At 34.0% G+C, this 17,955-nt stretch overlaps 1 protein-coding gene across 14 annotated transcripts in view; it reads left to right on the forward strand.

The window, feature by feature from the left end:
- The window catches only part of Vps13b (vacuolar protein sorting 13 homolog B), a 699,658-nt gene that overhangs the window by 190,164 nt on the left and 491,539 nt on the right, over positions 1-17,955 (forward strand). Inside the window, exon 20 of one of the 14 annotated variants that reach the window (XM_074068916.1) lies at positions 17,052-17,714. The exons of 12 other annotated variants lie outside the window; for them this stretch is intronic. In XM_074068916.1, the coding sequence (XP_073925017.1) occupies positions 17,052-17,119 (68 nt within the window). In that variant the 3' untranslated portion in view covers positions 17,120-17,714. Of the gene's footprint in view, positions 1-2,932; positions 2,955-17,051; positions 17,715-17,955 lie in introns of those variants that run through there. One more of the 14 variants, XM_074068919.1, reaches the window with a different exon arrangement.

A 17,955-nucleotide genomic window follows, 5' to 3' on the forward strand; every position in this document is an offset into this window, starting at 1 on the left:
TTTGTCAGCTATTCATCCAACGGTGAATTAATAGTATAGAATATGTAAAGAAGTCAAAATGTTAAACACTGCAAGAGCAAATGAGCCAATCAGTAAGTGAGTATATGACCTGAACAATCACTTTTCAAATAAAGAAGTGTAAATGGCCAAAAAAATGCATGAAAAAGTGTTCAGCATCTTTAGCTGTGAGGGAAATGCAAAACTGTGTTGTATCTCTGTTTCACCTTAGTCAGAATGGCTTTCATCAAGAGAACAAAAACCAAGAAATGTTGGTGAGGACACAGGTAAAAGAATCTTTCCCACTGTTGGTAGTAATGCTAATTCATCCAGCCACTATCAAAATTAGTATGGAGATGTGTCAAAAATATTAAAAATAGAATCCACCTATTGAGTATGGTGGTTCATGCCTGTAAATCCAGCACTTACAAGGTTGAGGCAGGAGGATTGCAAGTTTAACTACCATTTAATCCAGCCATATCACTACTCCTGAGTATATACCTGAAGGAATCAAAGTTTGCTATAGAGATACCCGCATACCCATGTTTATTGTGTCACTATTCACAGTAGCCAAGTTATTGAGTCAGTCTGGGTGCCTGTCAGTAGATGAATGCATAAGGAATGTTGTGTATCTACACAATAGAATTTTATTCAACCAAAAAAAGTACAAAATTATGTTATTTGTGGAATATGGACGGAACCTGGAGCTCATCATGTTACGTGAAGTAAGCTGGTCTCACAAAGACAAGTATTGCATGTTTTCTCTCATACATGGAATTTACCGGGACAAAAAAGTACATGGAAGTAAAAGGGATAGTATTAGGGATATTGAAAGGGAAAAGAGGGGAGAGAGGGTAATAAAGAATAATAGAAGGGGTGAATATGATCAAGGTACATTAAATGCGTGTATGGAAATATCATAACTATACCTATCATTTTGTACGATTAATATATGCTTATAAAATGAAAATGCCTTCCCTTTTATGAGAATAGTAGATAATCTTAAGGAAGGAATATGAGGATGAGGTCAAAACCCAAATCAGGTCTGTGCCTATGGATAAGATTTTTATGGGTCTTTTAAACTAGAGATTGGTAAATATTTTAATAAAGGGCCAGATAGCTAGTATTTTAGGCCCTGTGAACCATATGGAGTCTTGTCTCAACTCTTTTGTTCTTTTAGCACAAAAATATCCACTGAGAATACATAAGTGAGTGGATGTGACTATGTTCCAATGAAATTTTATTTGCAAAAACAGAAAGTGGGACAGATTTGGCCTTTACTTTTTACATACCTTTATTTTAGGGACTGATTGATGGTTAAATAAATACCTTTGTTAATGCCTATTTAATCATGGTCCTTAGGGAAATGCTCTGCCACTTGGGCCCCCAGCCCCAATCATGTTCTTTAACTATACTATTTAGTAATCTCTTTTATATAATTATCCATATAGTAGGTTTGGTAGATTTGTTTTCAGATCATTAAATTATTAAGGTTTTATCACAATCCCTAGACCATCCAGTTCCAGTTTTGATACCTAAGAAGGGATTAATCTTATTTGAATCTGCCACATATTCTTGAGTTGAATAGGGACTTCTGGTTTTTTGTTTTGCCATAAATACAATGGGAATAAATTGAAGAGTGAAAACATGTTTAAATAATCATGTAATCTTTCTGTAAACAATTCATATCACAATTTATAATTAAAATGTATTTCTAGGGTAACTTTGTATGTATTTCTAAAAGTAAGATGATGTAAGAAAGATTATCTGTGACTAAGATATTTATAGGGTAAAGTTTTATAGTTTTTCATGCTGTTAAGGAAATTCACCTAATCTTCAACATTAGTGTTATGTTTATGGATTTGTGTGTAAAATTTAATGTAATCATGTTCTTTTGAAAATACTCCTTTGGGTACATTTAAGTCTTACAATGTAATGTGTTTTTACTTCAGTTGTTTTCACATACATTGTTTAGGACATTTTAACATTTAAATTATCCACCCACCTTGGAACCATCCCCCACGTTTGTAGTTTATGTATTTGTGATATGGTTTAGAGAGCGCATAAGTTACTTTTTAAAGCCATTTAAACATATTTTTGATTAATCTTATGATCATATAAGAAGATTTAAATTGACTGTGTGTATCTGTGTATAAATATGACTGATATAAACAAATCAATAAATCTTAATTGAAAAAGGAAGCAATTTATTAACAGTTTTTTGAGATCCTTTACTGAAATTCCACTTTCTTAGCAAGTACTGTCCTGGCCACTGGACCTAATTGGTTTTTACTTTGCTCTTTTATAGGTGGTTATGCTCATATATATATATACATATATATATACATACACACATACATATACATACACACACACACAGTGGACACATATTTCTCATTCACTGCTCTTCTTTAGTCTTTAGGTGTTTTTAGTACTTACTATAGTCTGCCATACTACACATTATTGATTTGTCTTGGTGTATTCTTTCATTGCTGTATTAATTTTAATTAATTAATTAATTAATTTTTGGCAGTACTGACTTCATGCATTGGGACTTCATGCTTGTAGGTGCTCTACCACTTGCGCCCTTTTTTGTGTTGGGTATTTTCAAGATAGGGTATCACAAACAATTTGCCTGGACTGGCTTTGAACCTTTTACCTTCTTTTTTTTTTATTATACATATGTGCATACAAGGCTTGGGTCATTGCTCCCCCCTGCCCCCACCCCTCTCCCTTACCACCCACTCTGCCCCCTCCCTCTCCCCCCACCCCCTCAATACCCAGCAGAAACTATTTTGCCCTTATTTCTAATTTTGTTGTAGACAGAGTATAAGCAATAATAGGAAGGAACAAGGGTTTTTGCTAGTTGAGATAAGGATAGCTATACAAGGAGTTGACTCACATTAATTTCCTGTGTGTGTGTGTTACCTTCTAGGTTAATTCTTCTTGATCTAACCTCTTCTCTAGTTCCTGGTCTCCTTTTCCTATTGGCCTCAGTTGCTTTTAAGGTATCTGCTTTAGTTTCTCTGTGTTAAGGGCAACAAATGCTAGCTAATTTTTTAGGTGTCTTACCTATCCTCACACCTCCCCTGTGTGCTCTCGCTTTTATCGTGTGCTCAAAGTCCAATCCCATTGTTGTGTTTGCCTTTGATCTAATGTCCACATATGAGGGAGAACATACGATTTTTGGTCTTTTGGGCCAGGCTAACCTCACTCAGAATGATGTTCTCCAATTCCATCCATTTACCAGCGAATGATAACATTTCGTTCTTCTTCATGGCTGCATAAAATTCCATTGTGTATAGATACCACATTTTCTTAATCCATTCGTCGGTGGTGGGGCATCTTGGCTGTTTCCATAACTTGGCTATTGTGAATAGTGCTGCAATAAACATGGGTGTGCAGGTGCCTCTGGAGTAACCTGTGTCACAGTCTTTTGGGTATATTCCCAAGAGTGGTATTGCTGGATCAAATGGCAGATCAATGTCTAGCTTTTTAAGTAGCCTCCAAATTTTTTTCCAGAGTGGTTGTACTAGTTTACATTCCCACCAACAGTGTAAGAGGGTTCCTTTTTCCCCCGCATCCTCGCCAACACCTATTGGTGGTGGTGTTCCTAATGATGGCTATTCTAACAGGTGTGAGGTGGAATCTTAGTGTGGTTTTAATTTGCATTTCCTTTATTGCTAGAGATGCTGAGCTTTTTTTCATGTCTTTTTTGGCCATTTGAATTTCTTCTTTTGAGAAAGTTCTGTTTAGTTCACTTGCCCATTTCTTTATTGGTTCATTCCTTTTGGGAGAATTTAGTTTTTTAAGTTCCCTATATATTCTGGTTATCAGTCCTTTGTCTGATGTATAGTTGGCAAATATTTTCTCCCACTCTGTGGGTGTTCTCTTCAGTTTAGAGACCATTTCTTTTCATGAACAGAAGCTTCTTTTGCTTTATGAGGTTCCATTTATCTATGCTATCTCTTAGTTGCTGTGCTGCTGGGGTTTCATTGAGAAAGTTCTTACCTATACCTACTAACTCCAGAGTATTTCCTACTCTTTCCTGTATCAACTTTAGAGTTTGTGGTCTGATATTAAGATCCTTGATCCATTTTGAGGTAATATTGGTATAGGGTGATATACATGGATCTAGTTTCAGTTTTTTGCAGACTGCTAACCAGTTTTCCCAGCAGATTTTGTTGAAGAGGCTGCTATTTCTCTATCGTATATGTTTAGCTCCTTGTCAAAGACAAGTTGGTTATAGTTGTGTGGCTTCATATCTGGGTTCTCTATTCTCTTCCACTGGTCTTCATGTCTGTTTTTGTGCCAGTACCATGCAGTTTTTATTGTTATTGCTTTGTAATATAGTTTGAAGTCAGGTATCGTGATACCTCCAGCATTGTTCTTTTGACTGAGTATTGCCTTGGCTATTCGTGGCCTCTTGTGTTTCCATATAAATTTAATGGTAGATTTTTCAATCTCTTTAATGAATGTCATTGGAATTTTGGTGGGAATTGCATTAAACATGTAGGTTACTTTTGGGAGTATTGACATTTTTACTATGTTGAGTCTACCAATCCATGAGCATGGGAGATCTCTCTACTTTCTATAGTGTTCCTCAATCTCTTTCTTCAGAAGTGTATAGTTTTCCTTGTGGAGGTCTTTTACTTCTTTTGTTAGTTTACACCTAGGTATTTGATTTTTTTTGAGGCTGTTGTAAATGGAATTATTTTCATACTTTCTTTTTCAGTTTGCTCATTGTTAGTGTATAGAAATGCTAATGATTTTTCTATGTTGATTTTATGTCCTGCTACCTTGCTATAGCTATTGATGATGTCTAGAAGCTTCTGAGTAGAGTTTTTTGGGTCTTTAAGGTATAGGATCATGTCATCTGCAAATAGGGATATTTTGACACTTTTTTTTACCTGTTTGTATTCCTTTTATTCCTTCTTCTTGCCTAATTGCTCTGGCTAGGAATTCCTGTACTATGTTGAATAGGAATGGAGATAGTGGGCATCCTTGTCTGGTTCCTGATTTTAGAGGGAATGAACCTTGTACCTTCTGATCTCTGCCTCCCAAGTAGCTAGAATTACAGATGTGAGCTGAATTTTATTCTTCATTTGGGCTGGAAGTTTGTTTTCTTTTTTTGTTCTCTGCTGTATTCTCAGTGTCTAGAATAATATTTGGCAGATAACTGACTAGCAGTAAATATTTAATGAATGAATGAATAAGTAAGTGAAGTCTTTGACTTTTGAGGCTTGAGCATATAAATGGAAATGAGACAAAGCAGAAGTCTTTCCTATTTTTTTATTTTAAAGAAAGATGCTGGAAGTTTACCCCTTCTAGATGAAAAATTAAAGAGAAGCACAAGTTATCCCTGCTGGGTTTTTCAGAAACAGATGTCTAGGTGAAACTGTTAGTGATCTTTTCCCATAGGCTTATAGAATTTGAATGATGATATGCTAACGGACTTTTGAGGATCATGGCATGATGTGTGAAAGACAGCTGTCAGTGTGTATATGCCCCCAAATTGAAGGAGAGCGGATTAGAACTAGGGGCCATTAAATGTTTGGGATGTTATATAGAATTTAAGAAGTGAGTTTTGAGAGGAGCTGGACCACCAGAATCCCTGCCTGTGAATATCAGGTTGTGAGGGAAAGGACTGCTTTAGTAATAGGAATTAGGAATTAATATGATTGAAATGAATATTCATGATATTAGTAAAACTCATTGTAAAAAATGATCGTACAATTTGAGAATAACTTTCATGTAAATTAATTTGTTTACAAAACTCTTTTAGGCACAGCAAGTATTTGTGTTTTGCAGTGGAAGAAATAGAGACTTAAAAGTCAAATGACTTATCCACATGCCTCCCAAGTCAGACTCTGAAACTAATCCTGGAGTTTCAGACTACACCATTTCCCCATATCCTAGGCTGCTTACCATTTTGTTCTTCAACCTTAGTATCCACCTTACTAAACATTGCATCCCATAGCCTTCAAAGTTCTTAACTTTGGAGAACTTCTCTTTTACTTTATGTTAAGCACTGTCAAAAGAGCCACATTTCATGATCTCACAACCTTGCTTTGTCTTTGAAGTCTTAGGAACTTGTTTTGCACTTTTCTGTCTCTCCCCCAATCCACTCCCCGCCCCCAATTGCATTCTATACTTGACTGATTGTGATTGCAGTGAAGGAGATGTGGGATTTTGTGGGAATTTAGTGTGCCGATCCACATTCTGTCTTCATGCTTACTGACAGGGGTATTGTTTAATGGCATGACATTTCTTACATTTGTATAGATGTTAGGCGTCAAAAGGAGAAATAGATGCTTCTCAGGCTCTTTCATAGATAGAATCACTTGTTTACTATAATTTATATATATAGTATTTTCAAATGGATTTTAAACAGTTTTATTTCCTTTTACATAGAGACTTTGTTTCTTCTTTATATGCTGTATTTTGCCCATGATTTATAGTATGTTCTACTTGCCATGAAGTTCCTTTTTACTCATGGTTTTAATGTATAAACTAATTTTAGACTCTTGTTCAGGAATATAAAATAATTATGACATGCTATCAACTTAAAATTAAAAGAACTTGAGGCTATCATTTCCCTTTCTATGTCAGTGTTAGGAGACCATTTACTTATCTCCTTTTCCTCCTTGCTCCAGATATACTGGTATTTTTTCAGTTTCTTTTTTTTGCTTTTATATATGGAGTTGTTTTTTTTCTTCCTGGGATTCTTACATCTATACTTGCTCTTTCTATACTTATTTAATCCTAGGTAGTCTTAAAATTTCTGCTCGACTTCTGACTCTTCCAAGAAGCTTTCCCTGAAACTCCTCCTGTCTCCCTTTGCACTTAATTTGGTTAAGTAGCCGCGTTAACACTTTTTATAGTCCACTATACTTTTCTTTCTTAGCTCTTACGACAGTGTGTATTTATATAGTCTTCATCACTTGACTGTGATTTCCAGAGTTAGTCACTGGTTGCTTATTATTTTATATTCAGTTGCCTGACACATAAGGAATGCTTGAGATCATTTGTTGAATGAATTACCAGTAAACAAATGAACATTTGTTTAGATTTTTTTCGGTGGCTCTGGGGTTTGAACTCAGGTCCTCACACTTGCTAGGCAGGCACTCTTACCACTTAAGCCACTCTGCCAGCCCTGAATGAACATTTATGACAGATGGTCAGGGGTATGAATGCATTTGATAAATAAATGGTAAGTTGTTAATATGTTAGCTCCCTCCGTTTCTTCCTCCTTATATTTCTTTCTGCTCTTTTCCTTCTGCATATACCTAGTATTGGAGAGAACATCTGCCAACATCTTCCTCTGTTAAATAGTTGTAGTTACTAGATTAATCTTTGTTCATTGGACAATAATTCACTATTTTGGTCTGGCTTTGTAAGTGACGTGAATAATATGTTAGCCTAAAATATTCCTGAAAAGACTTACCTCACTTAGCCTCTTTCTCCAATTTTTTTAGTTTTTAGTATTTACTGATACAATCATCCTCTTTCTGGTAAAATCTTAGTCTCTCTTGGCATCTGTGGTTAAGACAGAAATCTCTATAGATCTTTCATGTTGTTTACAAATCTCACAGGTGAAGACACTGACTTTTTTGCATTGGACTACCTTTTCAAAGATGTTTGTGTAGTGAACAGCCTTGGGAGATAAGATACAGGTCTTACTCTGGGGCAGAAGGAATGCATGCTTACTGCCCATTATAAAATTTTTGGTTCTTCAAGTCAGTATTCATATATATGTAATTCTCTGCATGTGTTGATAACCATTTGGACGTGTCTGTATGTCATCAGGTTTACAGAACTTGGAAGCAAAGTGATTTGATAAAAATCTTGACACTCATGTTGCTTCCTGTGCTATGGTAAGTCCTTAGTCTCTGACTAAGGAGTTTTGTCTTCTGTAGCATTCATGAAACTGTGATTGGGTAAAATCCTTGATACTATAAAATCCTTGATATTTCTTGATACCATAAGAGTGTTCTCCTTTCTTGTTATTCTTAGTTCTCCTTTCTTTGTTCCCCTTCTCAAATATGTTTCTCATTTTGTCCCTTTAGTGAAGGTTACTTCTAAGATCACATTATTGCTCCTCTTTCTTTTCAGAGCATCTAATCAGCAATTCTATTTCTACCAACCAACTATAAGTTCATATCTGTTTTTTATTTTTTGAAATTCAGACTCCAATCTTGAGCAACTCTCACCATTTTCCTAAGGATATTTTAATGTTTCTTAACACATTGAAAAATAAACTAAGTGTGCTTTTTCCTCCCTGTTTCATACTCCATTATTCATTACTTAAATTAATGGCATTATTTTCCTCTTAATGCTGAAAATTTCCGCACTGACTCTATTCCTCCTTGCTCTCCTGGATAAAGTTGGTGTTCCACAACTTTTTAGAAAAGCTTTAACTGACTCACTCAGTGTAAACATTATAAATTTACTTTAGTCATTTCCTATATGATTCAGATTCATTGTCATACTGATTATTTCTCCTGCATGTTTGAAAATGTCTCTTTTAAAATGGTACTCCAAAATTTAGCATAGTATTCTATATAACACAAATTCTAGCACGTACACTTCTTAGATTGAGATGGTGGACTTAATTTGAGCTGCTATTTGCTTTTAGCTTGTATGCTACTTGAAATGATTTCTCTTTTTCACATGAACTACTCTGAAGACAATTTACCATATTTTATGTTTTTGCTAGTTAATGAACCTATATGGAGATCTTTGTACTTAGTCTTATGGAATTTTACCTAGTTTATTTTGGTTCCCCATTAATAAAGAAGGTACCTTTTAAAGTATCTGGATAGCTTTAGTTACTTGTGCAAGTTAAGAGACTTGCATTTTTGAGGGAGCAGGGGAGACAGATTCTTGCACTATGGCCTCCCAAGTTCTAGAATTATAGTCACAGATTACCACAGTCAGTGCTGTTTTTTTTCTTTTAATATGTAAATGGAAAACAATGTTTTCTTTCTAATATTAGAAAAATAAAGTTAGGTGATTATGATGCTACTCTTAAATAATGCAAAACAAGTGTTCCTTTTAAAATATTCTTTAAATATAATTCCACCTAAGCCAATCTTATTCTTCAGAGTAATTAGTTTCATAAACAAATATGAAGTTTTTAACTTCGTTAGATTTTCATCAGTTAAGATAGTTTTATATTTTAATAAAATATATGTGTCAAATATGGGGAACTTTTGGCCATCATTAAACAAAATTAGAATTCAATTACAATTCTAGACTCTGGAAATTCGCTTAAGTTGAGGAGTAGATCTCTTTCTTAATAAAAACATACCAGAAAATATACATCATTGAAAGTTGGTTGGTGAGAATATGAATTGCTAAAGAGATTTAAAATGGGACAGTGTTTTATATTATATTTTTCAATTTATAGAGAATGTCTTTCTTTTACAGAAGTTCTCATAATGTAGAATTAAGTGAGTTGCCTTGAAGTTGTTTTTAGCATTTTTGACAGAACACATAAATAAGAATGCTTATAGATTGTAGCAATTAAAGACAATTTACATTTGTGGTTTGGGCATAAATGTGTAAAAATTATACCCATCTATCTTACTACATTTCCTCTCTGCTCCCTGAGGACTTTACTCTGTACTTTATCTGTAATCGTTGCCAGTTTTCTATCATGTTCCCACTGGGCTTCTGGTGCAAAAAATCTTATCCTCTTGATGACAGAGCTTGCCTGAATGATTTCATGCTCCTAGCATTTTTGTCCACGGGAATTAGAGGCAAGATGTAACTACAGCTGAATAGAGCGTCTATTTTTTGTAAATTTTGTGTTTGAACTCTGCTATTGGAACTAAATGAAGAGATGCAGGTGTTCTCCAGTCCAAGCCCTCGGGAGTTTTGATGGTAGATGCTTAAAAAGAAAATGCATGTGCTTCCAGAGTCAAACAGCAGCTGTGAGACAAGGATTTATGTTTTTCTCAGAACTTTGGGATTTCAAAATGTTACATTTAATAACAAGCACAGAAAGGGGAGCAAACGTTAAAGATGTTACGCATAAAAGTAAGTTTACTGATCTCTTTACCATATGAAGTAGTTGTGGAAATATATGAACAAAGTGAATTTAAGCATAATATGAACAGTTTCTAAAAGATTATGGTAATTGAACAAATACAGCATATTGAGAACATTGCATCTGTCCACAAAAGTTTTTATTCTAATTACTTAAAAAAACAAAATTTTTTACATTTGGAGAGACATATAGGTACATCTACACAATCAAAGGTGTGGTAAAGTATTTGCCATGTACATTATAATTACAATTTTTTGAGATAAATTTTAAGTAATAAATATTTTTTAAAACACATTATTTTCAAATATAAGAAATGTAAGTTGTTATCTAGAATAGTAATTATGGGACTTTCCGGAGATCTATGTAAAACATATATATTTAAATATCTATATATGTTAAAACAGATATATTTAAAATGCCTTTTCTTTTTCAAGTCATGAAATTATTTTGTGTTTTAGTTGGTTGTCAGATTTAGTGACTACTTGTAATATTTTTTCCCATTCTCATTTTATTGTATTTACTTTCTAGAGTAATCATTGTTTATTCATTCATTTATCCATCAAATATTGTACTGTAAATTTTCTGTGTGTGAAGATATGTATCAGTGAGTGTCTCTACTGTAAAACAACTTTTAACTTATCGAGGAGATAGACATGTAGATAACCATGGAAGAATGCATGAGTAAGTGAATGATAAAGAGCTTATATTGTGATATTCTAGGTTCGTTTTTATCTATTGTAAACTGTTTTACTTTGTGCAAGTTTGCCTGAATACCAGTTGGTTTCTTATCTGTAAAAAGGAAATATTCTTACAATTTTAGCAGATTGTTATGAAAATTAAGTTTAATACTCCATCCTCAAATTTGTAAATTTCAAAATATAGCACAAATTTTAAGTATTAGTTACTCTGACATAATAACATATATTAATTACTTAGTCATTTAAAACTTAATTTTTTTTGAGTCTTTTCTTTCCTTCCTGTTCTGTACATTTCCACTGATCTCTGTCCACTTTAAATTTTTCCTTGTTAGCTTTATAAACCTATAGGTTTGTAGTTCTGAGGTTAAGAAGCAAGTACTTTACTTAGTTCCAGAATTCTCCTTCTGAAATGAAGTGAAATGCCTCCTGGAAGCCATGATGCAAGGAGTCAGGAAAAGCTTCAATGGAAACAGGAAATTACTTACTTGTTCCTTTGAACAGTCCTGCATTCTGGAAGGAAGCCAGAGGGAGAAATCCTATGAGCCTTATGGGTAGCCAGTTGTTTCCCACATTTATAGCACAAGGTCAAAATTTTGGCATCTTTTTTTACTGTTTGTTTAATAAAAGTAACCAAAAGTAACCTGCTATTCAAAGTCAGTAAGTAGTAGTTTCATTAGTAAGTAGTAAACTAGTATACAGGGGATATTTATGCTGGAAATGGGCTACAAGTAAACTGAACTATAAAATATGTAGCATTTTTTTTTTTATTGTTGTGCTGGGTGGGGATACATTGTGGCATTTACAAAAGTTCTTACAATATATCAAATATATTATAATTTGTAATTTAAGTATATATACCATATAATGTACCATTATTACCTCAGTGTTTTTTTTTTTGGGGGGGTGATTTGATAAAACTTTATCTTAGAAAGTGAAATATACCTGCCAAGTAATTTTTAGTTTTGCAAATCCTGGCTTTATGTGTTTATGGTCTCAAACCTTTTGGTGGTTGAAGGTGGTTGTGTAGTTACTTGCATACAAAACTGAGATAAAAGTCCCTTCACTACCTGCCCATTCTCCTAGTTGTTCTATCCCCTCTGGAGGAAGCTTGATTTTATAGACAGCTTTTACCTCCCTTTCATTCAGAATAGTACATGTAGGAAGCATTCATAGACCATTGTTGTATTTTTAAAATAAATGATGAGAATCAGTTGTCCTTTGTTGTGTGAGAATTTTACTCAGGGTGTTTTTGTTTATTTTCACTTCCCTTTGACGTTGGGTTTTGTGCCTCTTTACCCTCTCTTTCTTTACTCTCTTTGAAGCACTGCCATGGTACTTCATGTCACACTGTGAGCCATTATAACTTTTGTAGGCTTCCTTCTCCCTGAAGCTGGGAGTTCCTAAGAGCAGCGATCTCTATTAGTAGTATATGATAGATACTCAATGAATCAAGGATGATCCAAAAGAAATTATTTTTTGTTAGTTGGGCATAGTCTTATTGTCTTTAATTCTTCATCCTTTTATTTCTAAATTGCTCTGTAGAGGAAAAATTTAGTCTGGCTGTTAGTGATTAATTTTTAATAAAGATGAATTCATGACCCTTGTGTGGATACAAAATTTACAAGTGTTAAAGGTTTTACTTAACTCATTATTTATAAGGGACCCAGACAGATCTTATAGCCAGATCAAAGGAGAATTTTAAAAATAGAGGTATTTGTAGATCAGTAATAACAAAATAATTTTGGAAATGGGCAAATTGACTTCTTCCAATGATGAGAAAGGGAAGACAGCAGCACTTCTTCTACTTGACAGAATTCATTATATTCCAAGAATCATTTTCTATTACACCAGTTGTCTACAGTGTTCTGGTTTGGAAAACTGCTCAAAGGCAGTGAAGGGTACAGAGTCCCAAAGAATCAGGCTCAGATGACCTGGAAGGGTGTGCTCTAAACATTCTAACACTTCACATTGAAGAACCATTTATTTCCTACAATCTTACTAAATTCCAGATGGCTGGCTATTTTTAGCTGAGGTGGTATAAATTTAGAGGCAGGTCAGAAGTAATTTTCTGAAGCCAAGGTTTAGTGCATGAGGGAAAATTAAAGGGAAATGATATCACCGGCAGAGGGCAGTAATGAAGTAAGAGTTTTCTCTTGTATAAAGGAGATACTGATTATTGAATAATTCTGGTTATAGACCTTAATTTGAGTTTGACTTTGAAATCTTGGCATACTAATTCCTCTTCAGCCAATTGCTTTGTCAGTATCTAAAACTTGCTAGATAGTTTATTTTTGGTAATTAAGCAAATAAATGTTCTAACATGTTTTTGTTAAGTAAATAAATTATCAAAAGGAATTGCTCTAAATTATCAAAACTTTCTTGTGAAGAGACCTTGTACAGCAAGTATTTGAGTATCTGATATATGCTAGTCCCTACTTTGGACATTAAGGAGATCTGTATGCCCCTACTTCTACATGAATGAAAGAGGAGTTTCCAAAACTAACAAAAATAACATTTTGTGGATTATGACACTTTTATTTTAGTAGTTAATTAATTCCTATTGTATTTTTTAGTGAAAATTTAGAAATGGAATTATTATGTACACTATCAAAGGTCTTTCCTGGAATCTAAAAATGAGAATATTCTAACTTCTAGTTAAATTCTAATTTCTTTAAACTTTAATGTGGAAATCAGAAATACTGTGGAAATATCTGCATGACCGTAGTAGACAAAGTTGTGCGAAACTTGATTATAGATCAAAAACAAAATTACGAAAATACAAGGACACCCTAGGAAAATGGCCACAGGAGACACAAGTAGAAATACAAATGATTAAAAACTCATGAAAAGAAAAATCAAACTTCAAGTAGTCAATGAAATGGATATTAACATGATCAGGAAATTTTTTACTTGTGAAATTGACAAATATTTAGGAAGTGAAAGCGAAAGCCAAGAAATTTATAATGGGATGACCAGTTTCATAGAAGTCTGATTAGGAGTATGATTTGGTACAAAGTCTCTACAAGTCAGTTTAGCAAAATTTATGGAGTTAAAGTGGGGAGGAGGTCATTCTTTACATTTCCAGTTCTTTTTGGACTATATCCTAAGGGAGTAATCTAGGATTGCTTATATTTAAAATGTAAGTTATGTATTTATTTATGTTTATTTAGTGGTATTGGGGTTTGAAGTCAGGGCCTACACCCTGAGCCACTCCACTAGCCCTTTTTTGTGATGTGTTTGTTTGAGATAGGGTCTTTGGAACTATTTGCCCTGGCTGGCTTGGAGCCTTGATCCTCCTGATCTCTGCCTCCTGGGTAGCTGGGATTATAGATATGAGCCATTGCCCCCTGGCAGTTGTTTACTTATGATAATCACAAGTCGTCATTGTTTTCCAATGGTAAACAAATAAATAAATCAGAATATATCTTTAGGATGTCCTCCTTGAAATCAGCCAATAAAAATATTTGATGTTATAGGCAAATGTTCATATTAAGCACTTGTGTGAAAACATAAAAATATAAACCTAAATTTAGGATTGGTTTGATAGCTCAAAGGCTTAATGCTTGCCTAGCTTGCATGATACCCTGCCCCAGGGCGTGTTCAATTCCCAGCAAGACAAAAAAAGTAAAGTAAACCTACATGGAATAAAATCTCAGTGTTGTTTAATATGTACAAATGAATATGTGTCCATATATTCATGTATTATATTAATAAAAATTCACTTTATATAATTACCAGTGCTTGAGATTATGAATATTTCCTACTTATATTTGTAATCTTCCATATTGGATATTTTATGCTAACATTATAACTATTCTTGGTTGGATTGTGACTTAAGCAATAGAGTACTTTCATAGCAAATGTAAAGCCCTGTACTGCCACAATAAAACAGAAATGTTTATAAATATTTCTTCTCCAAAGTACTTATTTTCAGCCAAATTATTTATAGGCCACTGGTTTTTTTCTTACAAATAGGCATTTTTATGCACTATTACTTAATAAACCTCTTTTTATAACTTTATTAGCATATAATAGTTGTACAGGGGAATACATTGTGATACTTACATATGTGCTTATAATATATCATAGTTAGATTTACCCCCTCCATTCTTCTCTCTCTTCCCCATCCCCTGCTTCTTAGAACAATTTCAACAGGTTTCATTCTTCTAGTTTCATATATAGATACAAACACATCCACCATATACATCCTTATTCTTTCCTTGTGCCCACTCCCTTCCCATTGGTACCTACCCCTGGAAAAGATCTGTTTTTCCCTTCTACCCTTCATTTTAAAAAAATTATGTATATATTGTTAGTTCAAGAAGGGTTTCACCTTGGTAACTTCAGGTCTTCTTACATAAACCTTTCATATTTAAATAAATAAAATTTTACTTTTAAAGAGTATGTGTGCTGGAAAGCCACAGAGTCTGTAGCTCAGTTTTTAAAGATGCTTTGCAGAACTGAGTATATATACCTAAATAAATGCCAGACTTTGAGATAGCATAATTTGTATTTCTCATTAAATAAATCCTTTCCTTTCCCCTCTCTTTCTCCCTCCTGCCTTCCTTCCCTTCCTTCCTTCCTACCTGGTACTGAGGTTTGAACTCAGGACCTTGTGTTTGCTAGGAAGGTGCTCTATCAGTTGAGCCACACCCCCAGCCCTGTTTTATTTTGAATAGGGTCTCGTGTTTATGTCCAAGCTAGCCTGGATGATAATACTCCTCTTTACTCTTCCTGTGTAGCTGGGATGACAGGTGTGTGTCACACTCAGCTTTTTTTTGTTTGCTCTTGGTCTCATGAACTCTTTCTCCCCCAGGTTGGCCTCAAACCATGAACCTCCCAGTCTCAGTCTGCTGAGCACCTTGGATTATAGGCTTGAGCCACTATGCCCAAATTTATTTTTGGGTCTTGCTAACTTTACTCTGGCTGGCCTTGAACTCCCAATGCATTTGCTTCCATCTCCCAAGTTGCTGGGATAACAGTTATGTGCAGCCTGGCTTCTTTTTGAAGTTTGATTAGAATTAGTGTTTTGTTGTATTATCTAGTATAGTACAAAACAAAAAATTAGTTGTACTCTATGTGTTCCCTTGAAAAATAGCTTTTAGAATGTTTGAATGCATTTTTACATAGGAACAGACATTCTGTCATAGTTATAGTTCATGACCCACTCATAATTTTTTTTTTGTTTTTCTGCAGTAAAGTTGAAATATATATGACCCCTGACTAATGATGGTTCAGCTTATTATTTTTGACTTTATGATGGTGCAAAAGTGATATGCATTTAGTGGAAACTACTCTTTGTATTTTGAACTTTGTAGTATGATGATGCTTTTCTTGTGATGCTATCTTGTGATGCTGGGCAGCTGCAGCTTGCAGTAAGCTACAGGTTAAATTACAGGTACTCTATAACTGTACCATATCACTAGGCTATGATGTTCAGTAGGGTACATGTGTTAGTGCACTTTCAACTTAAAATATTTCCAGCTTACAGTTGGTTTCTTGTGTTGTAATACCATCATAAATTGAGGAGTATCTATAGTCTTCTTTTAATAGATGCTAATACTCTTGAAACCATAACTTTAAAGAATTTAAACTTCAGTAATCTCTAAATTTCTTTATCTTAGAGAAAAAATAAAAATAGAATGGGATAGTGGAATGATACTTTTATAGATGCATTTCATTAGAGGTTACAATGCCTGCTCTTTTTTGTTTTTACCTTCGTTTCCAATCAGTTCATGTATTATTCATGATTATTCATATAATTCATGATTATTAGCTGTGATTTGGATTACTTTTGGATTCAAGGTGAGAAATAGAAAATTTCCTTGAAGGAACTGGGTGAGAGGTATAGGAAGAGAGTAGTCAAGATTTTAAAGTGGAATTATTTCTGTATATGGGCTTAAGACTTTCTGAAATAATGAGCTGTATAATTGGTAAAAAGCCGGCAAAGATTACTGAATAGAGGAGGTGTTAGATCTCAAATCCCAGCACCATAGTGGGTAACTACTAATTGGAAGGGAAAGAAGGCTGGAGGAATAAGCAATATTAAACTTTTTGAGTAAGAGCTTCACAAAGAAAAATCAGCTTGCTATTGTTAAATCATTGATTACTAATTCTGTGTAGAAAAATTTTGAGGGAGAGAGACTTTCAAGATCATTTATAGTCCAGAAGAAAAGAATAAAGCAGACATTTTATACTGTTGCTATTACAATTAAGCAGTTAGTGACTGGAGATATAAGACTTACTCTTTTAGACTGGTGTTCCTTTTTACTGTGTACAATAACCTAAATGATCCTTTTCAGGTGATCAGGTTCATTCACTCAACACATATTTACTTATTGCCAGAAGCTTCCTTTTTGCCTCTTCTTAACAAGCTTACAGTTCATCGAGGGAGACAGGTAAGAAGATATTTATACAAGGGTAGTTATCAAGGTCGTGAGTTCACGTGAGAACCCTCATGACCTCATCACCTCTTATGTTCTTCCATTTCTCAAAAATATTAATAAAGCAATTACATTTTAGCAGGAGTTTTGGAGGGGACCTTGAAACCATAGTAACAATACTACTACTATTTTTCTAGTTCTTCCTGAGAGCCAGGTATTATTCTCTGCATTTTAATTAGAACCCAGGCAGTTTGACTCCAGAACTCATGTTCTTCCCCACTACACAAAAGTACACAGGCTATGGAGAAATTCAGACTTAAATAATTGATTAACCAGTTCATTTAATTCTGCGTTATTTTAATTATTGTCTGCTAGCTGCGTGTAAGTGACTGCTAGAAGTTGGTATAAGAAGGCCCTGATCAAACTTGAGTCCTATAATTGAGAGAAAGGTACTGCTTTATGAAAATGGAGGGAAGAGATCATTTGAATAGAAGGAAGGGGAATTGAGAGATCTTGGGAAAGGTCTCCTAAAGAAGGATTTATATTTAAGCCTTAAGGCATAAAAGATTGCACATGAGTTGAACATTCTTATTTTACTTTGCAAGTATTTTCAGTTTGCTTATATTGTTTTAAATGGAAATTATTTTTACTTAAAGACCATATTTTCATAAAAGTATAAAATGTATAATTATTGTCAAAATGTTTTCGGTACATGTTTATGGAAAGGTAGTTTTCCCCCTAAAGTATTTTAGTACCTTTAAGTAACAATAATTAGAATATATTTTCAAATTTCAAATTTTAAAAATGGTTATAAAATATAAAA

The sequence above is a fragment of the Castor canadensis genome, chromosome 3 (genome assembly GCF_047511655.1).
Source record: "Castor canadensis chromosome 3, mCasCan1.hap1v2, whole genome shotgun sequence".
NCBI classification, from domain to species: domain Eukaryota; kingdom Metazoa; phylum Chordata; class Mammalia; order Rodentia; family Castoridae; genus Castor; species Castor canadensis.